Source organism: Oncorhynchus masou, chromosome 9 (assembly GCF_036934945.1).
Source record: "Oncorhynchus masou masou isolate Uvic2021 chromosome 9, UVic_Omas_1.1, whole genome shotgun sequence".
Lineage (NCBI taxonomy): Eukaryota > Metazoa > Chordata > Actinopteri > Salmoniformes > Salmonidae > Oncorhynchus > Oncorhynchus masou.
In genome coordinates, this window is record NC_088220.1 from 65999476 (window position 1) to 66025903 (window position 26428).

A 26428-nucleotide genomic window follows, 5' to 3' on the forward strand; every position below is an offset into this window, starting at 1 on the left:
GAGTTGTTTGAACAGGCTGGCGTGTACAAATGCAAACGTGAATGTTGATAAAACAACACTGTAAATAGTCTCCAAGTGATTGAGTGAGTAAAGTAGATTTCATCTAAATGCAATATACAGATATACAGTATGCTACATTACTGTATAATAACCACCGGTTTGTAGTATAGAAATTGGACACAGGGTGGCAGTCTTGTTCAGATAAAGTATACAAGTATACAATACGTTTTGTGGAGAGGCTCCATGAAATCTCCTACAAAGGAAGCGGAGGACATAAAATATTAAAATACAGGAGGAGAAAGGCAAAGTCATCCAAAAGCTAAGAGAATCCACATATATACTAACCATAGTGCCAAAGATGCTATCACTGTTGCAATATTCACCAACACATTTGAATAAAAATGTTTAAGAACATCACTTTGTGGAAGCTGCTCTTTATTTGAAAAGAAAGAAAAAAAAACTCAGTCAATGTCTGCTACACGTTCTAATTACATAAACAAAAATATAATCTGCGCAGGACAAATGCAGAAAATATCCTGAATCAAACTTAGGTAGTCAGATTTTGATTGAATTGCTTTCATATTTCATACATCTTTCACTTCCCTCTCCGTTGAACAGTCAGATTTATATACACAGAGCACCGATCAACAGTGCCCCTCTCTCACCCTGTTCCACTGGATCTTTATACAACTCATTTACATCAAAACTGTAACCCTTGTTTAGTATATGCAACACCCGGACACACTCTCCTCTCTCTCCTCTCGTCTGGCTCCCAGGGAGTCAGAGCTGAGGAGCTGTTGCGGGTAAAGATGCGTGCAATATAAAAGCAATTCTTTCACATTCAGAGTAAAGGCAGCCATTTAAACGGTCAGTGAGTCGATGGCATGCCAAGCTTAAAGCAAAATGGATCCCACCCCAGTGTGATGCTTCAGAAATGTGGATGAAGTGTTTTTCAACTAGACAGAAAAGTTGTTCCATTGCAAAAAAGACTCTAGGCACAGAATTGACTATATAGATTACTGACTCATACTGGAACCCCCTACTCCGCTTGCACAGGGGAGATCATGAGATTTGAGCTAGTAAGAATTGTTCTTAACACAAAACTTGGAGAACATTTAGTGCTCTATCATTGCATTTATATGTGTATTTTATATAATATCTATTTTCTTTTCTCTACCTCTCCAATGAAACAATCCAACATTCATGTTTAATGCTGAAGCACTCCCACAGGTGTTCAATGTACTATAGAGTTTTTCCCCCAGTCTTAAAACCAAATAATAAATAAATAAAACACACAAGGAATGTCTACTGTAAACACAGTAAAAAAGACAAACTAAAACAGGTGTAAACGTCATTAGCATCACTACTCAGTGACAGTTAAATAACTAGGAAATGGATGACTGATGATCAGAACAAGAGAGGGAAGGATTCCTCTTTCTTCATGTCCCCCCTCCCCCTCGATTAGAACACCAAGATGTTACATCCAACCACAGTAGTATTTCCAAATACATTAGATAACAAAGTCTCAGCACCCATAGCTATCTTTACAGATTATAAAATGGTGGTGAATTCCTATAGGTTTTTTTAAATATTTTTTTTTTACAGCAGCATCACTTGAGGTCTTGGACAAATAATGGGTGGAGAATTCTCTTCTTCCCAGCGTCATTTGAACATGGTTTCCATGGTTTTCCTCCAGTCATTGCACTGTTCGTTGTGTTCTTGACATGTCTGTATTTGGGGGGAGGGGGTGAACATTTCTGTGAAGAGTTAGACTGGCAACGAGAACAAAGCTTTGCTGCTAAGTGCTTCATCTTCTGAGAGACACTTCGTATTACATGAACTGCATCTGTGGGTGGAAATCATCATACAAGGATTGATTAGACCAGAGTTTTACCAGCTCACTCATGGTGGTGCTTAAATAGTAAACTGAATAAATGCAATGAAAAGGCATCACAATGTCCTCAGAGCAAAAGCAACTGTCACAATGGCAACCCATTGGCTGAAAACTACAATACTATATTTGAAGTCATTGCATGGGGGAAAAGGCATATCAGCAAAGACATAACGGCTACCGTATGTATCAGTGGAAAGTGTAAAACAAAGTAAGAAATGCTGAAATGCATCTGCTGATTGTTTAAGCGAGCAAGACACAAACCAATTAATCAGGCCCATATAAAGTGCAAGAGATATAGCCAGAGGAAAAAAACAGCAGTGGTTGATCAGATGGAAGAAGCAGTGAAATGAAGGAAGAGTAAGCATGAGTGGAAAGCTGCGCTGTGCATGCATGTACATCCGCAAGCACAGAGCATGCTGTACCTAAGAGACGCTCTACAAGAAATCCTTGAGAGAGAGCTGTGCAAATGGGTCCTGTCCAGGGGCTCTGAGAGGACTCTGGCTGGAAGGACTAGAGGCTGCAGAGGGCTATTACAGGGAGAGGGAGAAACACATGGAGAGGAGAGGTCAGAGAGAGCAAGAGTGTGAGTGAGAGGGAGGGATCAGATTGGGTGAAAGACAGGTTACACCAAGGGGGGTAAAATTGCGGACTCTTGAGGAAAGGGATGACATACAGATTTTGTCCCTCTCCTCCTGAGAGGTAAGAGTAAACTAGAACACTGTTGTTAACATAGGGGGTAGTACACACACACAGCTAATGTAACTAAGCACAGCACTGAATACACCTGGACACTGAACTCAAGTGCATGGTACACACACACACACACCTGAGTATTATACAAACACACACCTGAGCGCTAGATACAGAGCTGAAGGGGTTGGGCGGCCTCATGACGGCCTGGTTGTACATCATGTTGGGTTGGTTCATCATACCCATAGAGCCAAGCTGTTGGGGTGGCTAAAGAAAAAAGCATAGAGAAACATCAAGCATAAGAGACATGCTACAGTAGATTGCATAGCACAGAAGCATATATAGCACTTATTACCGTTATTCTTATTGGCTATTACCCGTCAGTGCTCTCTCTGCTGTATGGCTATTACCCGTCAGTGCTCTCTCTGCTGTATGGCTATTACCCGTCAGTGCTCTCTCTGCTGTATGGCTATTACCTCTCAGTGCTCTCTCTGCTGTATGGCTATTACCTCTCAGTGCTCTCTCTGCTGTATGGCTATTACCCGTGCTCTCTCTGCTGTATGGCTATTACCCGTCAGTGCTCTCTCTGCTGTATGGCTATTACCCGTCAGTGCTCTCTCTGCTGTATGGCTATTACCCGTCAGTGCTCTCTCTGCTGTATGGCTATTACCCGTCAGTGCTCTCTCTGCTGTATGGCTATTACCCGTCAGTGCTCAGTGCTCTCTCTGCTCTGGCTGTCAGTGCTCTCTCTGCTGTATGGCTTACCCGTCAGTGCTCTCTCTGCTGTATGGCTATTACCCGTCAGTGCTCTCTCTGCTGTATGGCTATTACCCGTCAGTGCTCTCTCTGCTGTATGGCTATTACCCGTCAGTGCTCTCTCTGCTGTATGGCTATTACCCCAGTGCTCTCTCTGCTGTATGGCTCTGTATGGTCAGTGCTCTCTCTGCTGTATGGCTATTACCCGTCAGTGCTCTCTCTGCTGCTGCTATTATGGCTATTACCTCTCATGGTGTCAGTGCTCTCTCTGCTGTATGGCTATTACCCGTCAGTGCTCTCTGCTGTATGGCTATTACCCGTCAGTGCTCTCTCTGCTGTATGGCTATTACCCGTCAGTGCTCTCTCTGCTGTATGGCTATTACCTCTCAGTGCTCTCTCTGCTGTATGGCTATTACCTCTCAGGGCCATCTCTGCTGTATGGCTATTACCTCTCAGGGCCATCTCTGCTGTATGGCTATTACCTCTCAGTGCTCTCTCTGCTGTATGGCTATTACCTTTCAGGGCTAGCTATACTTTACGACAAGAAGACCAGCAGAGGAGCAATACTAGCTACTGCATGGCTTTGTCCCCCAGTGCTAGCTAATGCATGGCTTTGTCCCCCAGTGCTAGCTAATGCATGGCTACGTCCCTCGGTGCTAGCATGGCTACGTCCCTCGGTGCTAGCATGGCTACGTCCCTCGGTGCTAGCATGGCTACGTCCCTCGGTGCTAGCTAATGCATGGCTACGTCCCTCAGTGCTAGCATGGCTACGTCCCTCGGTGCTAGCATGGCTACGTCCCTCGGTGCTAGCATGGCTACGTCCCTCGGTGCTAGCTAATGCATGACTACGTCCCTCAGTGCTAGCAAATGCATGGCTACGTCCCTCAGTGCTAGCAAATGCATGGCTATGTCCCTCAGTGCTAGCAAATGCATGGCTACGTCCCTCAGTGCTAGCAAATGCATGGCTACGTCCCTCAGTGCTAGCAAATGCATGGCTACGTCCCTCAGTGCTAGCAAATGCATGGCTACGTCCCTCAGTGCTAGCTAATGCATGGCAACGTCCCTCAGTGCTAGGTAATGCATGGCAACGTCCCTCAGTGCTAGCTAATGCATGGCTACGTCCCTCAGTGCTAGCTAATGCATGGCTACGTCCCTCAGTGCTAGCTAATGCATGGCTACGTCCTCTCAGTGCTAGCTAATGCATGGCTATGTCCCTTAGGGGTAATGGATCCAGACATCCAGCTGACAGATACTGACCATGCCATATCCCCCCATCATGCCTGTGGGTGTTGTTGCAGGGTAGGCCATGACTGGGGGGGTCTGTGGAGATACAAACACACGAATGATGACGCAACATCTTCTCCTACAGAGAATACAGCAGACCAATGTCAAGTCAAGAACTTCTTAACATTGTTTGTCTGCAACCAACACTAGAGTGATACATTAGCTAAGCACCAGTACTTAAGAGGCCAGTGTAGTGTGTATTACCATGGAGACGGGGTTCCAGGTGGTGTTTGGGGCTGCTTTGGGCTGCCAGTTGCTACCGCCAGTCAGCCTCTTCTCCCCAGGCTGGCTCCAGTGGATGTCACTGTAGATTAAGACAGCTAATATTAGCACTGGCTCCTAACTGCTGCTGGTTATACAGAACAGTTCTTCATCTAGCACTGACCACAGCACGTTGAAGAGACTGAACAGCATGAACAACTCACTTACTTTTTCGTTGTGCCATTTCCAATCCCGAGATCTGTAAGAGGATAGTAATATAAATGTGAGATATACACATCCAGAAACAGTTAATTATTCTGCTATAGCTGTGTGACATAGTGCGGTCTAACCTAGGAGTATATCAAATAAAATATATATAGACACCATGATTCACTCAGGCAAAGATGGGTGTTGATCTCTTAAATTCATAGTTTTCTGTTCTGGGAGTTTAACCTGAATGAAATATCCTAGCATAACGCTGTGACACCTACTTCCCACCAGGTTGGCCAGAGAGGAATCGAGGTCATCTCCCACCAGTTTGTCTGACAGCTGATTGATTGAGCACAGGGCCTGATTGGAGCCAACCATGGTGGGTTTCAGGATGTCTAAGGAGGACAGAGAGGTGTACATTGGTTGGATGTGAAACACCATGTGTATCAAACAGTATAATAGTCAACACCTCACCATCAGATTCCATGTTGTTTGCACCGGAAGCTTTGGCTCCAAAGACGGACTCAAAGTCCACTTGGAGTGCTCCTGGGGGAGGGGCCTGTGTTGCTGTGGAGTACCCTGTAAAGAGGTCAGAGAGAGATTGCTCAGAACACAGCAGGTGCAATGATGGAGAAGTATTATTCCATTGGTGTCAGTCACAGCTGCTAAATAGTTCCAGAAAGTCACCTGACAAAAAATGGTGGTCTCCTAAATGGCTAGTAGAGCTACTCTACCTCTGAATAGACCTGCTACAGTAGAGCTACAGCTTCTCTAGTACTCTACCTCTGAATAGACCTGCTACAGTAGAGCTACAGCTTCTCTAGTACTCTACCTCTGAATAGACCTGCTACAGTAGAGCTACAGCTTCTCTAGTAATCTACCTCTGAATAGACCTGCTACAGTAGAGCTACAGCTTCTCTAGTACTCTACCTCTGAATAGACCTGCTACAGTAGAGCTACAGCTTCTCTAGTAATCTACCTCTGAGTAGACCTGCTACAGTAAAGCTACAGCTTCTCTAGTACTCTACCTCTGAATAGACCTGCTACAGTAGAGCTACAGCTTCTCTAGTAATCTACCTCTGAATAGACCTGCTACAGTAGAGCTACAGCTTCTCTAGTAATCTACCTCTGAATAGACCTGCTAGAGCTACAGCTTCTCAGTACTCTACCTCTGAATAGACCTGCTACAGTAGAGCAGCTTCTCTAGTACTCTACCTCTGAATAGACCTGCTTCTCTAGTAATCTACCTCTGTAGACCTGCAGTAGAGCTACAGCTTCTCTAGTAATCTACCTCTGAATAGACCTGCTACAGTAAAGCTACAGCTTCTCTAGTACTCTACCTCTGAATAGACCTGCTACAGTAGAGCTACAGCTTCTCTAGTACTCTACCTCTGAATTGACCTGCTACTGCAGAGGGCTCAGTGAGGTAGGGGGCCTGGTGTGGAAGGTGCTGGGCCATGGCCACTGGACCACCACAGAAGGAGTCTGACAACGCCAAAGAATAAGCAGGAAGAAGAAGAGAGCAAAGGAAGGCATTTCAAGGCACGGCAAGAAAGGCATTTCAAGGCACAGACAAAAAGGAGACAGTTCTACTTGTTAGTGTCCCTAATTTTAACAAAATCAAAACAGGAACTGCAGAGTACAAGGATATAAAAATATATCCTATTGAAATCACCAGACTACCCTAACCTTAGGGTTATTATGGGGCCACTAAACACATTACATGGGTTGAGGGGTCTATGTTTGCCTATGGGCTCAGGAAACATATGCTGGGATGGTGAGCCATCGTAGTACCTGAGATGGAGTGTTCTATCCGCACTGTGCGTTTGTAATTGGTTGAAACGGACGAGTTTGTGTCAGTAAAGGGATTATAACGATCTAGAGAATCAAAAATAATATTAGTAAGTGAAACAGATTTAAACTTATACTGCTAAGAGGATAATACAAGAGAAAATAATCAAATTATTGGTTTGTAATATCAGAATCTAGAAGCAATAGCCTATTTGAATACATTATGAAACAATATATATCAGCAGCAGGAAAACCATAATTTGAACATAACCACTTAGTCAGAATAATCTTGGACATGGGTTTACTAGACACTAAAATGTGTGATAAAGCCTCATATTAGACTGAACTGGCATGGGAGCCTTTCAAAAGAACATAACCAGTAACTCCACCGTCACAGTGTTAGCTGTGTTTCAAACCTTAGCTTCCATTATAGGACTGTGCTACAATAAAAATATGGCAAGTAGAGGCTTTGCATTTCGAGGTACAAAACAAACATTTAACTTTAGACAGCCATGAGATAATTTACAGTGCATTCAGAAAGTATTCAAACCCCTTGACTTTTCCACATTTTGTTACGTTATAGCCTTATTCTAAAATGGATGAAATACATTTTTTCCTCATCAATCTATACACAATACCACATGACAACATGAAAACAGGTTTTTGAAGTTTTAGCTAATGTATTAGAAATAAAAAACAGAAATACCTTATTTACAAAAGTATTCAGACTCTTGCTATGACACTTGAAATTAAGCTCAGGTGCATCCTGTTTCCATTGATCATCCTTGAGATGTTTCTGCAACTTGGAGTCCACCTGTGGTAACTTCAATTGATTGGATATGATTTGGAATGGCACATACCTGTCTATATAAGGTCACAGTGCATGTCAGAGCAAAAACCAAGCCATGAGGTCGAAGGAATTGTCCATAGAGCTCCGAGATGGGATTGTGTTGAGGCACAGATCTGGGGAAGGGTTCCAAAACTTTTCTGCAGCATTGAAGGTCCCCAAGAACACAGTGGCCTCCATCATTCTTAAATGGAAGAAGTTTGGAACCACCAAGACTCTTCCCAGAGCTGGCTGCCTGGCCAACTGAGCATTCAGGGGAGGGCCTTGGTCAGGTAGGTGACCAAGAACCTGATGGTCAATCTGACAGAGCTCAAGAGTTCTTCTGTGGAGTTGGGAGAACCTTCCAGAAGTTCAACCATCTCTACAACACTCCACCAATCAGACTTTTATGGTAGAGTGGCCAGAGAAGCCACTCCTCAGTAAAAGGCACACGAGAGCCTGCTTGGAGTTTGCCAAAAGGCTCCCAAAGGACCAAGATTGAACTCTTTGGCCTGAATGCCGAGCTTCACATCTGGAGGAAACCTGGCACCATCCCTATGGTGAAGCATGGTGGTGGCAGCATCATGCTGTGGGGATGTTTATCAGTGGCAGGGACTAGGAGACTAGTCAGGATTGAGGGAAAGATGAACAGAGTAAAGTACAGAGATATCCTTGATAAAAACCTTTTCCAGAGCTCTCCGGACCAAGACTGGGGCGAAGATTCAACTTCCAACAGGATGACCCTAAGCACACAGACAAGACAACACAGGAGTGGCTTCGACACAAGTCTCTAAATGTCCTTGAGTGGCCCAGCCAGAGCCCGGACCCGATCAAACATCTCTGGAGAGACCTGAAAAAACGCTCCCCATCCAACCAGACAGAGCTTGAGAGGATCTGCAGAGTATAATGGGAGAAACTCGCCAAATACAGGTGTGCAAAGCTTGTAGTGTCACACCCAAGAAGACTCGAGGCTGTAATTGCTGACAAATGTGCTTCAACAAAGTACTGAGTAAAGGGTCTGAATACTTATGTAAAATGTGAGTTTAATAAAAATTATTATACATTTGCAATCTAAAAACCTGTTTTTTCTTTATCATTATGGGGTATTGTGTGCAGATTTGGGGGGGGGGGGGATTTAATCCATTTTAGAATAAGGATGCAATGTAACAAAATGTGGAAAAAGTCAGGGGGTCTGAATACTTTCCCAATGCACTGTACATGTAGACGGAAGTAACAGTTATGAGAGACTTCCTTCAAATTCCCACAGAGACACAGGAAGGATATTTCAGGAGGAACAAAGAGCATCTTTACCACTAAACATTTCATGACCAGACGTCCTAGAGGAATAGCTAACACCGTCGGAGGACACGACAGGTAAGTGAGCGGCTGCATCGACAACGACTTTTGACAGGAAAGGGTTAAGGTTTGGCATGGAGTCATCTCCAGCTTCAGCAGAGGTGAAAGGATCTAGGCAGGCAGAGGAGAGAAAGAAAGATGAGATACAAAAGAGAAGAACAGGAGGACATCAGAGTCAGACAACAGGAAGAGAGGGAGAGCACGCAGAACAGAACATGGTAGAAGATAGTAGAAAATAGAGTGGCCCTGTGGTGGTGGCTGTTACTCCTACCTGCCCATGCAGTGGCCACAGGAAGCCCTGTAGAACTGGCCTGCATTGAAGGGTTAAACGTCTGCTGAATGTCAAACAGGTCACTCTCCATCTTCAGAGCACTGAGCAGAGAAGACAGCAGTGATGGGATACCTGAATCCACACTGGGACATGTAGCTAAACATCAGCACTACCAGATACACACAGAAGTATTGAGATAGAGGTTCCCCCTAACCACAGATCTAGAATCAGAGCACTCTAAATCCTAACCTTAACCACGAGGGAAATATCTGACCCTGTATCAGTGGTTAGTAGCAATTTATACATAATCCACGCTGACCTCTGGTCAACCACATGAGTGGGTAAGCTTCACAGGTCGTAGGTGAACATTTACCCATTGGAGCAGCTGGGTGTGGAGAATAGGTCGATGGCTGGGGCTGTGCTGATAGTGACCCCGGTGGTGGAGACAGGAGATGTGTCTGTGGTGGCAAAGGAAGGCCTCTTCGAGAGCTCCTTCAGCCTCTGTTCCTAGGTGGAAAGAGTCCAAGTCAAATACAGTAGGCGATGATTGTAGTTATGCATGTGGGCCATACTGGATCCACCAAACAAGGCTTTGAATTGTTCAAATCATTGCCTGCATACTGCAACATATCACTGTCCTTCACATGTAGATGGGACAGGCAACATGAAACCATGTCCATTCTAATCATATTGATGTTGTGATCCATGCGTCATGATGGCTGTACCTTCAGTGCTTTGAGACGAGCCTGTTCCTCCTCCAGAGCAGCCTGCTTCTCCCGCTCATCTACTTTAGTAAAAGACATCCCTGTACTGGCCAGCGAGGACACTGCATTGGATAGAGTACTGGCCCTGAAACAACAGTAAACACCTTTAGGCAGAATACTACAGCAACCCTGGCTGAAAACATCAATAACCATTACCATCAACAATAATTAAAGCAATCTTGGCTTAACAGCTTGTGCACAAAGCAAATCAGTTACTGTAGTGGCAGCCACTTCTAGGCTACCTGCAGGGGGAATAGTGGACTCGGTGCCAAAGACACTCCAATGTGAGACATAGGATACGTCCCAAATGGCACTCTGTTTCCTATGCACTACTTTTGACCAATGTCCCTATGTAGGGAATAGGGTGCCATTTGGGACGTAGCCCATCCTGTACATACCTGCTGGCAGCGGTGGAGTCTTTGACTTTCTTCCCCTCTAGTGAGGCCAGGTGCTGCTCCAGAGCTTCCAGAAGGCTACTAGGAGCCTGTTGTAATGGAGAACAGCAGTTAGTAAAGGCCAAGGTTGGAAACATGCAGCTACACTGTACTATATGAACACAACTATCTAAGGCAGTGGTGGGCAACCTAGTTCATCTAATGTACTGTACATACACTAGCTATATGACTAGAGTTTTTCCTAACAACTTTTTGGAAAACGTTCAGCTGGTCATGTTACGTGGTGAGAAAAACTCTGGTCCCTAACTATACTGACCCATATACCACTATACTGGATTCTAGCACTTTTTACATTTTATTTAACCTTTATTTAACTAGGCAAGTCAGTTAAGAACAAATTCTTATTTATAATGACGGCCTACCAAAAGGCCTCCTGCAGGGACGGGGCCCGAGATTAAAAATAAATACAATATAAATATAGGACAGAATACTTTACTGGGAAGTGTTTAGCTCCTCACTAAGGGACAAACACTAACCCGAGACACTACAGAAATACATTGATGGACAAGTAGAAACAAAGGACTGTGGGTAGCCCACCACCAGTCAATGGTTGTACGCGTTTCAGCTAAAAGCCCCATTGGATGAGTGATATTGAAATGTATGTGGATGACACACACCACAGCACTTTCAACATCATACAGTATGTGGTGTTGAATTTGCAATGCCTAAGCACACCTGGGCAGCCATGTGGGATGGGCTATGTACATTTCATGTGACAAAGAGACCGTTGTGTACAATTTGCTTCACTCCTATAAAACACAATGTCAATCAGACACAGAGTTAGAGTAGAGGCATGCAAAGACAACACCAAAGCAAGTCACAGACACAGAAAAAGAGTGAGATGAGAATACTTACACAAACTGTGAACTAAAGGTGGAAAGATAAGGGGAAATACAGAATATAAAGGTGGTGACGGTCAGAGATAGATAACTATAACATACTTGAAGGGTATAACACTGTTACAGGTGCCTCATAAAAAACGTATTAGGGGACCTAACACACAATTAGTGCACTTGTACTTTCAAGGAAAAGTATGATCCTTGGTCGAGGAGGGATTTTCCTTGGAAATACTGTAATATAACCAGTGTCACTGCAAAGACTGACTATAGCACAACAGGGGTGGGGGGGCATCTATTAAATTTACTGTACAGTGTGAAATCAGAAGTACTGTAAGATACACAGTCAGTTTGGACTCTTTAACACCTTTATTTACTGTAGATAGAGCCTAATCAAGAAGAAGAAAAATGAGAAGAAAAATAAGGCAACAATTGGCAACATGCACCGGAGGACTTCATGCACTGAGCAGTGCCTTATCTCTGGAAGACATTTGTGCAGGGTGGAGTAAATATAGTGTGTTGGGGCAACAGAGCTGATTAAATAAGAGGAGTTAATACAGAGACACATACAAAGAGAATAAAGAATGAAAGAAGAAAATAGGAAGTGATAGTGAGAAATAAGGGAGAGAAAGTGAGAGAGAGAGAGAGAGAGATGAGAGAGTAGTAATCCAACTGTAGAGACAAATGGACAGAGTAAGTTTGGTGTGTAGGCTTTTTGTTCAGAGTGTGTCGAATACGTTTTACCAGTAAATCCCTCGTATTGCAAGGCTCATTTAGGGAGTTGAGTGTAAGGCCTTTTACCTGGGAAAGGTCTGGAATGTCTCCTCGATCAATCCCCACCTGCTGTCAAACGAGAATATGTGCAAACTTATAGTGGTGCCTCTAAATTAAAAAATATATATTTTCTACCACTACTTAATTTCTGCCACCACAATTTTCTCACAAAAATTTAAATATATCTGAGGATGTTCCCTTCAATTAATGTACTGAATGAATGAATAGCATCAAACTCAAAGCAGGTGAAGAAGAAATCACCTCTGCCACTTTAAGGAACTCTGAGATTCGGGTCATTCGGGTCAGGAACTTCTTGTAGATATCCAGGCCCTCTTTACACTGGGTTTTCTTCATGTCAAAGTACTTCTCTGTGGTCAAAAAAAAAAACAGAAAAAAAACAGCAGGCATTAACTCTGAAAGTCTGTAGACACACTCGGGGTAAACTCTGTAGAGAATCTAGTCTCCATTAGTAACATGTAGTACTGTACATATCAAAAGATCTACAGTACAAGGATCTACAACGCATCTCCAGACTAAACATTTTGAAAGGGTATTGATTAGAAACTAGTGAAGAAAATACAGTTGGAGTTGAGGTTTTACCCAGCAGGTTGATGATGCCTTCGTTATATGCAGCAAAAAGCCTAATGGAATCTTTGAAGAGGAGCATGAACCCTGCATTTATCACTCCGTTTGTGAGCTCATTGGCATTAACCTGAAGAAGACACATCATTCAGTTTCACATAAGCCATAAGTTGCCCTTTTAACACACAATAATGACTTTGGCTTCGCTGACAAACAATTAAAGAGCAGGTCAGTGTGGAGGAATGTGTCCATCTCTGGTTTCAGCCTGTATCTATCTCTGGTTTCAACACTGTCCATTCAGTAATCAGTATGTATGCCTGACAATCTGTTAGCCCCAGGAACCTTCTCATATTACAGGACCTGAGCAGCACAGTTCTGGGGAGGTTGACCTCAGACTCACATTGAAGTCGAGGAGGGCGTCCATCTGGTTTTGTATGATAGGGATGGTCTTCAGTAGCTTCTCTGTATTCATGGTCCTCATCACCCCATCCACCCTGTTGAGATGTGTGTGTAGTGTTAGATAGGTGTTAGAAGCACAAAGGACAGAGAGGGAGGGAATCAGTGAGAATAGCCGCAGCCAGTCAATTTCTACTGCATGTTAACAAATCGTTCCCAGAGTTACAGAAATACCCCTGTGATTACATCATGGGATATAAAAAGCATTGAACAATTTTGAAAAAAATGACATTGTCATTAAAACTGATAGGAATCTTGTTCTCTTCTAAACTAAATATTTGAGCTGTCAAAAATAGTTAAATTATTTTTACAACTGCGGGCGACTCTGCAAGGAGAAAGTGTTTATTGTAAGAAATTATTTGAGCCTTTATAACTTCATAGACATACATTCACGTAAGGAGAGGGTCAGTCAAAAACAAACATACCACTTTCTTTTGTTGATATGTTGGGAATTTCTTACCCTCGCTTTACTTTAGTGAAGTCAAATGCAACCTGTCTGTATGACACAGCCTTCTCATTCAGATATCGACTGTACCTCCGGATAAATGTGGACATATCGTAGCCTGGGAGAGAGAGACCTGAGAAGTGATATAAATCTTACATTTGTCATGAAAACCTACATGAGAAACATGCTATAGTCGTTCATAAGCTATATTTTTTCAGCTTATAAGTATTTGTCACTAACAGTTAAGGATGAGCTTGAAAACAGCAGTTGAGAACCAAGTACTCATACTTTACCTTGTAAACCACTTTTGTCCAAAAAATTACTGAGGTTGAATAATGTGTTCCTTGAAGCCAAGTACTGGACAAAACGCTGCATCAAAGAAAAAGAGGGGTATCAACACGTGCTCTTAATTTCCATTGATCTACAGAAATAGAATAGGACCGGCACACCAGAGTAATTTCCAGATGGATATAAAAATATTGATTATGATATAAACCTAGAAATTCTATGGTTAGCAATTGATTGTCTTAATGTCTGAACTGAAAACTTCAACACTATAGCATTGCTATTATAGAAATAATATATATTACAGACAATAATGTAATGAGTGGTGAATGTAGCCATAGACAAGACTGTAGAGAGTGGTGATTGTAAGCTCAGCTCACCTCATTACCGTAGACCATGAGGTGGTGTGTGGCGATGAGCGACTTGAAGACCACCACCCAGCTTGTGCTGGTGGTCCTTTCAAACAGTGAGTCAGCCAGCTGGGGAATGTTCACATTCATCTCATTGGTGCAATGGATCAGGTCTAAGGACGAGACAGACAGAGACATGTTAGCGATCGCTCGATGTCTACAAAGACCATGGATAATTGATGTCAGGTAGTAACAGTAGTGGCCAGTAGAGGTTAAAACAACTTTGGATACAAGGCATTTCCCCTATGGGGAATTGAATTTTGGGTTCAAGTCAGTTAATAGTCTATGAAAGATATTGTTTTTAAATCTGTGCAAACAGACACGGGCACTTTCCCCTTAACTGCAATCTCATTCAATTAGCTTTAATTCAAGGTCTTGCTAATTGCTTAACTATACTCAAGACACTTAATTACTATGCTACGGTACTACAGGCTGCCTCTCTCTTTAATTGTTTGGCCATGGCAATTCCTCAAGAGGGTCTACTGAAGTTCAATAGATGAAAGCCTGAAGAATATGTCACCATCTTTAAATCGAACAATATATTTTTGGTCAAATATCTTAAGTACTAGTAGCTCCTTCCGCCACCTGTTCTTTCCACTCGTCTATAGCCTCAGTTGGCCTAAAGCTCTACTCTAATAAGCCCCATGAACCAGTAGCGACTAGGCTAAGTTCCTTTTAAGCTTATTTTCTCTTCACAATATAACATTTTTTAAGAAGAAAATTGATTCTAAACCATTTGTGTAAGTTTGCTATTTGAGGCCTGGGTCTTTTCTTGGGCACACAGACACGACAATCTTATCAGCTCTTAACCAACCATGCTATTTTTTTTTCACATTGTTCGTAACTTATTTTGTACATAATGTTCCTGCTACCGTCTCTTATGACCGAAAAGAGCTTCTGGACATCAGAACTGCGATTACTTAGATTAGACAAAGAGTTGTTCTTCAATGAGTTGGACGGGAGGGATATACTACAGACACCCGACCAGGCCCAGATCCCGGTCACTCGCTGGATAAGGAAACTGAGATTTTGTGGAAAAAGATCAGGGTGCCTTGTGAGGATCAGGCGAAGAGAGGCTAATCTGCCTTTGCCTTCCGTCCTGCCAGCTAACGTTCAATTGCTAGAAAATTAATGGGGCAAACTGAAAGCACATATATCCTACCAACGGGACATTAAAAACTGTAATATCTTATGTTTCACTGAGTCGTGGCTGAACGACGACATTAAGAACATGCAGCTGGCGGGTTATACACTCCATTGGCAGGATAGAACAGCAGCCTCTGGTAAGACACGGGGCGGGGGCCTATGCATATGTGTAAACAACAGCTGGTGCACGATATCTAACGAAGTCTCAAGGTTTTGCTCGCCTGAGGTAGAGTATCTCATGATAAGCTGTAGACCACACTATCTTTCCATCTGTATTTTTCGTAGCTGTCTACATACCACCACAGACTGATGCTGGCACTAAAACCGCACTCAGTGAGCTGTATACTGCCATAAGCAACCAGGAAAACGCTCATCCAGAGGCAGCGCTCCTAGTAGCCAGAGACTTTAATGCAGGGAAACTTAAATCAGTTTTACCTCATTTCTGTTAGCATGTTTGCAACCAGAGGAAAGAAATTCTAGACCACTTTGCTCCACACAGAGAGACGTGTACAAAGCTCTCCCTCGCCCTCCATTTGGAGAATCTGACCATAATTCTATCCTCCTGATTCCTGCTTACAAGCTAAAATTAAAGCAGGAAGCACCAGTGACTTGGTCTATAAAAAAAGTGGTCTGATGAAGCAGATGCTAAACTACAGGACTGTTTTGCTAGCAGACTGGAATATGTTCTGGGATTCTTCCAATGGCATTGAGGAGTACACCACATAAGACAATGGCTTTATCAATAAATGCATCGAGGACGTCGTCCCCACAGTGACTGTACGTTCATACTAGAGGACGACCGATTAATCGAAATGGTCGAGTTTCAAGTTTTCATAACAATTTGAAGTCGGTATTTTTGGATACCGATTTGGCCGATTTTTTTACACCTTTATTTATCCTTTATTTAACTAGGCAAGTCAGTTAAGAACACATTCTTATTTTTAATGACGGTCTAGGAACGGTGGGTTAACTGCCTTGTTCAGGGGCAGGAATATTTAGACTTATGGAGTGAAAACCTACAGGACAGTAGTTCTCCAGGAACAGGGTTGGAGCCCTGATGTAGAGAATGGGGGATGCCAGTCAAACCTGTGCTTACCCATTCTCATTCAGAGTCAGACTGAGTGATGAACAGATCGTCAGTCTAACAACCAGGCCTGGCTTTCTGGCCTATATTCTCATGTTTTCAGGAGTCTAAGTAGGACAGTATAACCTTCCAGGGCAGCAGTTAGCATGGCTAACTGATTATTCAGTGAAGACTGGGAGGTGCAACTTTCCCTCATACTGTTAGGTCAAGACTCCTGTACCGCAGGAGAGTACTGTAGGCCTAAACTCAACTAATAGGTGTGAAACAGGCTGGCTGAATCAATTCACAATTTTAGCATCGATAGTCCATAGGATTAAAAAGTGATTAAAAGTGGACACTTTCAGATTAAGTGACCAGTGATCACCTTGGTTTCACAGTTTTCCAGTCGTTCCAAAGGCCAATGTCTCCCAAAATAATTTAGGAAAATAAATAAAGTATGTAGCTAGCATACTACATGCTTCAGTAGGGGTCTGAACCAGCAACTCCACATCATTGTACCTGTGCGTCATGCAATATGCTCCCATAATCACGATGAAAATGACATTTGAACAGTAACCTATTATGCATAACCTGCTTGCAGAACTATAACATGCTTGAAATTGAAACACATATACTGAATAAAAAGTATAAAACAACATGTAAAGTGTTGGTCCCATGTTTCAAGCTGAAATAAAAAATCCCAGACATTTTCCATATGCACAAAAAGCTTGTTTCTTTCAAATTTTATGCACAAATTTGTTTACATCCCTGTTAGTGAGCATTTATCCATTGCCAAGATAATCCATCTACCTGACAGGTGTGGCATATTAAGAAGCTGATTAAACCACATTATCATTACACAGGTGCACCTTGTGCTGGGGGCAAAAAAAAAAGGTTCTGTGGGCTTTGCTCCCCAATGGGTGGGCCTGGCCCCCAGGTGGGTGGGCCTATTCCCTCCCAGACCCACACATGGTTGCACCCCTACCCATTAATGTGAAATCCATAGATAAGGGCCTAACACATTTATTTCATTTGACTGATTTCCTGAAATTAACTGTAACTCAGTAAAACCATTGAAATTCTTGCGTTCATATTTTTGTTCAGTATATAATTAAATGTATTAAAATGAGAGTGAATTAAATGGAGAGGTCCTTAGTTGCATTCACTGTTACTTTTGCATCTTTGTGACGAATAGCGTTTCTGAAGATGGTCACACAGATTAAAAAAGGTTTGAGGCTGCCATCAAGGATCTTTTTTTTTTTAAACATACAGTGCCTTCAGAAAATATTCAGACCCCATTACTTTTTCCACATTCTGTTACCTCACAGCCTTATTCTAAAATGAATTACATTGTCATTATGGGTATTGTGTGTAGATTGAGGGGAGGGGGGGGGGGGGGGGGACGAAGCTAAAAAATTATAATCTTACAAATAAAAACTGAAATATTACATTTACATAAGTATTCAGACCCTTTACTCAGTACTTTGTTGAAGGACCTTTGGCAGCAATTACAGCATCGAGTCTTCTTGGGTATGACGCTACAAGCTTGGCACACCTGTATTTGGGGAGTTTCTCCCATTCTTCTCTGCATATCCTCAAGCTCGGTCAGGTTGGATGGGGAGCGTTGCTGCACAGCTATTTTCAGGTCTCTCCAGAGATATTCGATCGGGTTCAAGACCGAGCTCTGGCTGGGCCACTTACGGACATTCAGAGATTTGTACCAAAGCCACTCCTGTGTTGTCCTGTTGTAAGTTGAACCTTTGCCCCGGTCAGAGGTCCTGAGCAAGTTTTCATCAAGGATCTGTACTTTGCTCCGTTCATCTTTGCCTTGATCCTGACTAATTTCCCAGTCCCTGCCGCTGAAAAACATCCCAACAGCATGATGCTACCACCACCATGCTTCACTGGAGGGATGGTGCCAGGTTTCCTCCAGACGTGAAGCTTGGCATTCAGGCCAGAGATTTCAATCTTAGTTTCTCGTGATCTGAGAGTCTTTTCGGTGCCTTTTGGCTAACTTCAAGCGGGCTGTCATGTGCCTTTTGATGAGGCGTGGCTTCCGTCTGGCCACTCTACCATAAAGGCCTGATTGATGGAGTGCTGCAGTCCTTCTGGAATGTTCTCCCATCTCCATAAAGGAACCTTAGAGCTCTGTCAGTGATCATCGGATTCAAATCAAAACAAAATCAAATTTATTTGTGTCACATACAGTACACATGGTTTGCAGATGTCAATGTGAGTGTAGTGAAATGCTTGTGCTTCTAGTTCCGACAATGCAGTAATAACCAACGAGTAATCTAACCTAACAATTGCAAAACTACTACCGTATACACACAAGTGTAGAGGGATAAAGAATATGTACACAAAGATATATGAATGAGTTTCTTGGTCACCTTCCTGACCAAGGCCCTTCCAATTACTCAATTTGGCTGGGCAGCCAACTCTGGGAAGAGTCTTGATGGCTCCAAACTTCTTCCATTTAAGAATGATGGAGGCAACTGTGTTCTTGGGGACCTTCAATGCTGCAGAAATGTTTTGGTACCCTTCTCCAGATCTGTGCCTCGACACAATCCTGTCTCGGAGCTCTACGGACAATTCCTTTGTCCTCATGGCTTGGTTTTTGCTCTGACATGCACGGTCAACTGTGAGACCATATATTGACAGGTGTGTGCCTTTGCAAATCATGTCCAATCAATTGAATGTACCACTGGCGGACTCCAATCAAGTTGTAGAAACATCTCAAGGATGAACAATGGAAACAGGATACACCTGAGCTCATAAGCAAAAGATCTGATGAGGTATGTTTTTAATACATTTGCTAAATATGCAAAAAAAACTTTACGCTTTGTCATTATGGGGTATTGTGTATAGATTGCTGAAGATTTTTTATTTAATCAATTTTAGAATAAGGCTAACGTAGAAAAATGTGGAAAAGTCAAGGGGTCTGAATACTTTCCGAAGGTACTGTGTAACACACACACACGTATGTATGTATGTATACACACAAGATATGGAATCATATTATGTTTCATAGTTTTGATGTCTTCACTATTCTACAATGTAGAACATAGTCAAAATAAAGAAACCCTTGAATGAGTAGGTGTGTCCATACTTTTGACTGGTACTAATATATATATTATCAGTCAAAGGTTTGGACACATCTACTCATTCAAGGGTTTCTTTATTTTGACTATGTTCTACATTGTAGAATAGTGAAGACATCAAAAGGATGAACTAACATATTGAATCATATACACTGCTCAAAAAAAATAAAGGGAACACTAAAATAACACATCCTAGATAGGAATGAATGAAATATTTTTATAAAATACTTTTTTCTTTACATAGTTGAATGTGCTGACAAAATCACAAAAATGATCGATCAATGGAAATCAAATTTATCAACCCATGGAGGTCTGGATTTGGAGTCACACTCAAAATTAAAGTGGAAAACCACATTACAGGCTGATCCAACTTTGATGTAATGTCCTTAAAACAAGTCAAAATTAGGCTCAGTAGTGTGTGTGGCCTCCACGTGCCTGTATGACCTCCCTACAATGCCTGGGCATGCTCCTGATGAGGTGGCGGATGGTCTCCTGAGGGATCTCCTCCCAGATCTGGACTAAAGCATCCGCCAACTCCTGGACAGTCTTGGTAGATTGAGCGAGACATGATGTCCCAAATGTGCTCAATTGGATTCAGGTCTGGGGAACGGCGGGACAGTCCATAGCATCAATGCCTTCCTCTTGCAGGAACTGCTGACACACTCCAGCCACATGAGGTCTAGCATTAGGAGGAACCCAGGGCCAACCGCACCAGCATATGGTCTCACAAGGGGTCTGAGGATCTCATCTCGGTACCTAATGGCAGTCAGGCTACCTCTGGCGAGCACATGGAGGGCTGTGCGGCCCCCCAAAGAAATGCCACCCCACACCATGACTGACCCACCTCCAAACCGGTCATGCTGAAGGATGTTGCAGGCAGCAGAACGTTCTCCACGGCGTCTCCATACTGTCACATGTGCTCAGTGTGAACCTGCTTTCATCTGTGAAGAGCACAGGGCACCAGTGGCGAATTTGCCAATCTTGGTGTTCTCTGGCAAATGCCCTGCACGGTGTTGGGCTATAAGCACAAACCCCACCTGTGGACGTCGGGCACTCATACCACCCTCATGGAGTCTGTTTCTGACCGTTTGAGCACCTTTGTGGCCTGCTAGAGGTCATTTTGTAGGGCTCTGGCAGTGTTCCTCCTTGCACAAAGGCGGAGGTAGCGGTCCTGCTGCTGGGTTGTTGCCCTCATACGGCCTCCTCCACGTCTCCTGATGTACTGGCCTGTCTCCTGGTAGCGCCTCCATGCTCTGGACACTACGCTGATAGACACAGCAAACCTTCTTGCCACACATCGCATTGATGTGTCATCCTGGATGAGCTGCACTACCTGAGCCACTTGTGTGGGTTGTAGACTCCGTCTCATGCTACCACTAGAGTGAAAGCACCGCCAGCATTCAAAAGTGACCAAAACATCAGCCAGGAAGCATAAGAGCTGAGAAGTGGTCTGTAGTCATCACCTACAGAACCACTCCTTTATTGGATGTCTTGCTAATTGCCTATAATTTCCACCTGTTGTCTATTCCATTTGAACAACAGCATGTGAAATTTGTCAATAAGTATTGATTCCTAAGTGGACAGTTTGATTTCACAGAAGTGTGATTGACTTGGAGTTACATTGTGTTGCTTAAGTGTTCCCTTTATTTTTTTGAGCAGAGTAGTAACCCCCCCCCTCCCCCCCAAAAAGTTAAACAAATCAATATATATTTATATTTGAGATTCTTCAAAGTAGCCACCCTTTACACACTCTTGGCATTCTCTCAACCTGCTTCAGAAGGTAGTAAGGCCTTGTAACGCTTGTTAAAAGTTAATTTGTGGAATTTCTTAATGTGTTTGAGCCAATCAGTTGTGTTGTGACAAGGTAGAGGTGGTATACAGAAAACAACCCTATTTGGTAAAAGACCAAGCCCATATTATGGTAGAAACAGCTTGAATAAGCAAAGAAAGATACAGTCCATCATTACTTTAAGACATGAAGGTCAGTCAATCTGGGAAATGTTCTCTGCTGCAGAAGATATGTTTATTAGAGTTACCTGCATCTCATATTACAGGCCAAATAAATGCTTCAGAGTTCAAGTAACAGACACATCTCAACATCAACTGTTGATATGAGACTGCATGAATCAGGCATTCATGATTGAATAGCTGCAAAGAAACCACTACTAAAGGACACCAATAAGAAGAGACTTGCTTGGGCCAAGAAACACAAGCAATGGACATGAGACCGGTGGAAATCTGTCGTTTGGTCTGATGAGTCAAAATTTAAGATTTTTGGTTCCAACCGCCATGTCTTTGTGAGACGCAGAGTAGGTGAACGGATAATCTCAGCATGTATGGTTCCCACCGTGAAGCATGGAGGAGGAGGTGTGATGGTGCTTTGCAGGTGACACTGTCTGATTTTTTTTAGAATTTAAAAGGCACACTTAACCAGCATGGCTACCACAGCATTCTGCAATATGATATGTTGCTCAGTTGTGCACCAGGGCCTCCCACTCTTTCTATTCTGGTTAGAGTCAGTTTTCGCTGTGAAGGGAGTAGTACAGTGTTGTATGAGATCTTCAGGTTTGTCATTTTCTCACATGGAATAGTCTTCATTTCTCAGAACAAGAATAGACTGACAAGTTTCAGAAGAAAGTTATTTGTTTCTGGGCATTTAGAGCCTAAATCGAACCCACAAATGCTGATGCTCTAGATACTCAACGAGTCTAAAGAAGGTCTGTTTTATTGTTTCTTTAAATCAGTACAACAGTTTTCAGATGTGCTAACATAATTGCAAAAGGGTTTTCTAATAGTAGTTAGTAGATAGGTTTATAGAGGCCCATTATCAGCAACTATGTAGATATAATAAAAATTAAAATAAAAATAAAAATATATATAATATATATTTAAATCTGCCGTTTTCAGCTACAATAGTCATTTACAACATTAACACATGAATATATATATATAGCAGTCTGATGGATGCCTCGTCTGATTAAGCAGGCTGTAATTTACAATGAATTGGTATATACAGTCTGAAACTAATGCCTGTGAAAATGTTCCTTACAAGCCAGAATGTTGAATACAATTACACTCAACCAGTTGTCTGTGTGGTTTGTCCTTCAGCTGCTCAAAATTTGAGACAAAGTATATACAAATTAATTGTGTATTACAACCTGATTAAATCAGACTACTGGAGTCCAGAGGAAAATCCTTGTACCTGGCCCCGACTGCCATAAAGAGCTCTCTGTACCAAATAACTATTACTCCACTGGCAAGTAACCAGGCAGCTCTGCTACACAGACAGCCAAACCATTCAGACCTCAAGTGCAAGCACAGCTTTGGCTAGGACTATAGTTGGCTTCTTGACTTCTGATTTTCCGATTGAGCAAATATTGCAAAGGGATAGGCCTACCAACCAATATTGAGAAAACAATTCTAAAACTATTTGAGTGTACTACACTTGATTATAAAAAATAAATATATATTTTTTTAAACACCCACAATCATGAATTGATTATTGATCAAACTATACCAGTCCATTTAAAATTTCAATTATGCATAACATCCCATTGAAATGAAAGGGCATCCTGACATTCTATTTCCCTTTCCTGTGAGCAATTGCAACACTTTTGTAACTAGAGAACAGATGAGTGAGACAGACCATACAATAGTTGGAAGTGACATACACCCCTTGACTTTTCCTACATTGTTGTGTTAAATGGATTTAAAATTAATTACATTGAGATTGTGTCACTGGCCTACACACAATATCCCATAATGTAATTATGTTCTTAGAAATGTTTACAAATTCATAATAAATTAAAAGCTGAAATGTCTTGAGTCAATAAGTATTCAACCCCTTTATGGCAAGCCTAAAGTTCAAGAGTAAAAAAAAAAAGTCACATAATAAGTTGCATGGACTCAACTGCAATAAGTGTTTAACATGATTTTTGCATGACTACCTCCTCTCTGTACCCAACACATACAGATAATTAAGGTCCCTCAGTCGATTCATCCAGAAAGACCAGGGAGGTTTTCCAATGCCTCGCAAAGGGCACCTATTGGTAGATTGGTAATAAAAAAATACATTGAATATCCATTTGAGCATGAAGTTATTAAATTACACTTTGCGTGGTGTATCAATACACCCAGTCACTACAAAAATACTGGCGTCCTTCCTAACTCAGTTGCCGGAGTGTAAGGAAACCACCATGAGGCCAATTGTGATTTTAAAATAGTTAAGAGTTTAATGCAGGGTTTCCTCTAACTTGAACTTGACTGATGAATTATAGTCACTGATTAGTAAGGAACTCCCCTCACCTGGTTGTCTGTTGTAATTGAAAGGAAAAAACAAAAACCAGCAGACACTTGGCCCTCCATGGAATGAGTGATACCCCTGTGCTAAAGTAAAATTACCAAACAATGTGGCAAAGAAATTTAATTTACAAGCATTTCGCTACACCCCCAATAACAACTGCTAAACACACGTATGTGACAAATAAGATGTTATTTGATATGTCCTGAATACAAAGGTTATGTTTGCAGCAAATCCAACAACATCAGAGTACCAATTTATATATTCAAGTATAGTGGTGGCTGCACAATGTTATGGGTATGCTATTCATTGGCAAGGACTGGGAGTTTATTTAAAGCACAGGCAAAATCCTACAGGAAAACCTGGTACAGTCTGGTTTCCAACAGACACGGAGTGTGAAACAACCTTTCAGCAGGAAAATATCCTAAAACACAAGGCCAACTATACACTGTTGTTGCTTACCAAGATTACATTGAATGTTCCTGATTGGCCTAGTTACAGTTTTGACTTACATCTGCTTGAAAATCTACAGCAAGAAATTAAAATGTCTGTCGAGCAATGATGAACAACCAACTTGACAGAGCTTGATTTTTTAAAATATAATGTACTAACTAGGTGTGCAAAGCTCTTAGAGACTTACCCAGAAAGACTCACAGCTGTAATCGCAGCCAAAGGTGATTCTAACATGTATTGACTCAGGTGTGTGAATACTTAAGTAATTAGATATCTGTATATCTTCATATTCAATTCATTTGAATTTTTTTTAATCATTATTGGGTATTATGTGTAGATGGGAGAGAAAAATATATATTTAATCCATTTTGAATTCAGGCTGTCACACAACAAAATGTAGAATAAGTCAAGAAGTGTCAATACTTTCAAAAAGACACTGTACATGTGTGGTCCCCAGCAGTGACACACACACCTAGTAGTGATGATAATGTAGGCTACACCTTACATACGAGACAAAGTATTCTACTCTGAAAAATGAACAAGGTTGTTTCCACAGCTGAGCTGTTCAAATGTGGTTGTTAAACCCTCTTCTTATGGTAAATAGATAAAATAGGTCTACTGAATTTACTCCCAGGAACATATATTTTGGGGGTCATTTTTGTATAGCCAAAATGTTAAATGTACTGTATCATGGAGAACTTGTCAATACATTGTAAGATAAGATACACTATGACTGATAAATACATGATAACTGTTTAGGTCAGGGAGGGCAGCCTAAAGCTATGCAGAATGAATGAAACCACTTAACAGGCGGCTAGAAAGCTAGCTAATGTGACAGTGATGATGAGTAGGCCTACACTGAAATTATCAAAAACATGTGATATTTCTGTTAACGTCCAGTTAAATAATGTTACGAGCGGTCTCATTGTATGCTCTCGTTTTGCTAAAATGTATGCTTGATACATTTTGACAGGAGTTAACATAGCAATAACATTAGCCTATCCACTCAGGCTTCAGGCCTTATCAGCATCGCCATAACTCACGAGATGCAGACCTCCGACTGGTTTTAATGAATGACACATCAGAAACTCTCGATAATTTCGATACTTACAATCCAAATGTTTCTTTTTCGGACCCATTATTTCATGTGTGGTGGCCTTGCATACTGTTTTCGACACAGCAGATCCAGTTACACTGTGCTGGGCTGCAGTTATCCTGTCAGTAATGCTCTGCCCCGACATCTTCGTTTATTGATGCAACAAAGATTTGAAAAATCACAATGTCTATAAAGTTCCAAATTAATTGAATTATAAAATCTCCACGGTCGACACCTCCAGTCCACCACCTATTTAAAAATAAAGAAAAGGGAAAAACGTAAAGAAAAAGACAGGGCGACGAGGCAGAAGAAAAATTATACTACAAAATTCTAACGTATCCAAAGCTTGATTATTTCAGTCCAGTGTTGATCCGAAAAACGTCTTTGATCAAATTCATTTCATAAATAAAGATGCGGTGGTACATTTGGTAGGCTGACTCATTCTCTGCCTATTTCTCATCCCGATCTCTCGCTCACTGGATCTCTGCGTGTCTTCCTATCGCCACTCCTACTGGGTTTAAAGGACTAGACGCATTCAGGGAAATGGCGGGCCTGCTCTGTTCTCAGAAATGTTAGAATGTATGACGTTTACACGGAGCATGCCGACCTGGAATCAGATTTTTACAACATAATCCATCAAATGCTATTCTGTGCAGGTGTCCACAACTGATTGTGGTTTTGGTGGGAATGTAATATGCCAGACCAAAGCAGTTAGACCTTAATCAATTTTCAGTAATAATATAATAATATTTTTCAAATCAAGGTAAACTGCTAAACAGGCATATGCCCACAGTTACTTTTTTTTTTGCAACACATTTGTCCAAGTCCTACTCCCTGCAAGCTGCTATTGACTCGTTTGTGTTGATTAGGCCAAGGCGATTCATGCTCTGTAAGTGCATTCACACAGGCAGCCAAGATTCTGATCTTTTTCCACTAATTGGTCTTTTGACCAATCACATCAGATCTTTATCAGAGCTGATATG

The 26428-nt window shown here is 42.0% G+C and overlaps 1 protein-coding gene across 13 annotated transcripts; it reads right to left on the reverse strand.

Moving 5' to 3' along the window:
* Nucleotides 1-418: 418 nt before the first annotated feature.
* Nucleotides 419-25967, reverse strand: LOC135546496 (phosphatidylinositol-binding clathrin assembly protein-like). Of its 13 annotated transcripts, none has more exons than XM_064974965.1 (23): nucleotides 25461-25967; nucleotides 14257-14399; nucleotides 13885-13960; nucleotides 13607-13709; nucleotides 13091-13184; nucleotides 12709-12820; nucleotides 12370-12476; nucleotides 12136-12177; nucleotides 10442-10527; nucleotides 10005-10128; nucleotides 9653-9780; nucleotides 9280-9380; nucleotides 8964-9119; nucleotides 6830-6913; nucleotides 6425-6520; nucleotides 5510-5614; nucleotides 5317-5430; nucleotides 5054-5084; nucleotides 4829-4928; nucleotides 4598-4660; nucleotides 2744-2851; nucleotides 2317-2421; nucleotides 419-1846 (listed from the first exon to the last, which is right to left on the reverse strand). In XM_064974965.1, exons 1-22 carry the CDS (start codon nucleotides 25588-25590, stop codon nucleotides 2329-2331), a joined length of 2196 nt encoding a protein of 731 aa, XP_064831037.1. In that variant the 5' UTR covers nucleotides 25591-25967; the 3' UTR covers nucleotides 419-1846; nucleotides 2317-2328. The 13 variants fall into 13 exon arrangements, with proteins under 13 accessions (XP_064831037.1, XP_064831036.1, XP_064831035.1 ...); XM_064974964.1 differs by having other exon boundaries at nucleotides 9653-9786; XM_064974963.1 differs by having other exon boundaries at nucleotides 13607-13724.
* Nucleotides 25968-26428: the final 461 nt, after the last annotated feature.

Excerpts from the sequence above, each read along its gene's own strand:
- LOC135546496 (XM_064974962.1), bottom strand. The coding sequence starts at position 25,590 with ATGTCGGGGCAGAGCATTACTGACAGGATAACTGCAGCCCAGCACAGT. Across the intron at positions 9,120-9,279 it reads TGTGGCCACTGCATGGGCAG|ATCCTTTCACCTCTGCTGAA; the intron begins GTAGGAGTAACA and ends CTGCCTGCCTAG. Across the intron at positions 2,852-4,597 it reads TGATGGGGGGATATGGCATG|CCACCCCAACAGCTTGGCTC; the intron begins GTCAGTATCTGT and ends TTTTTTCTTTAG.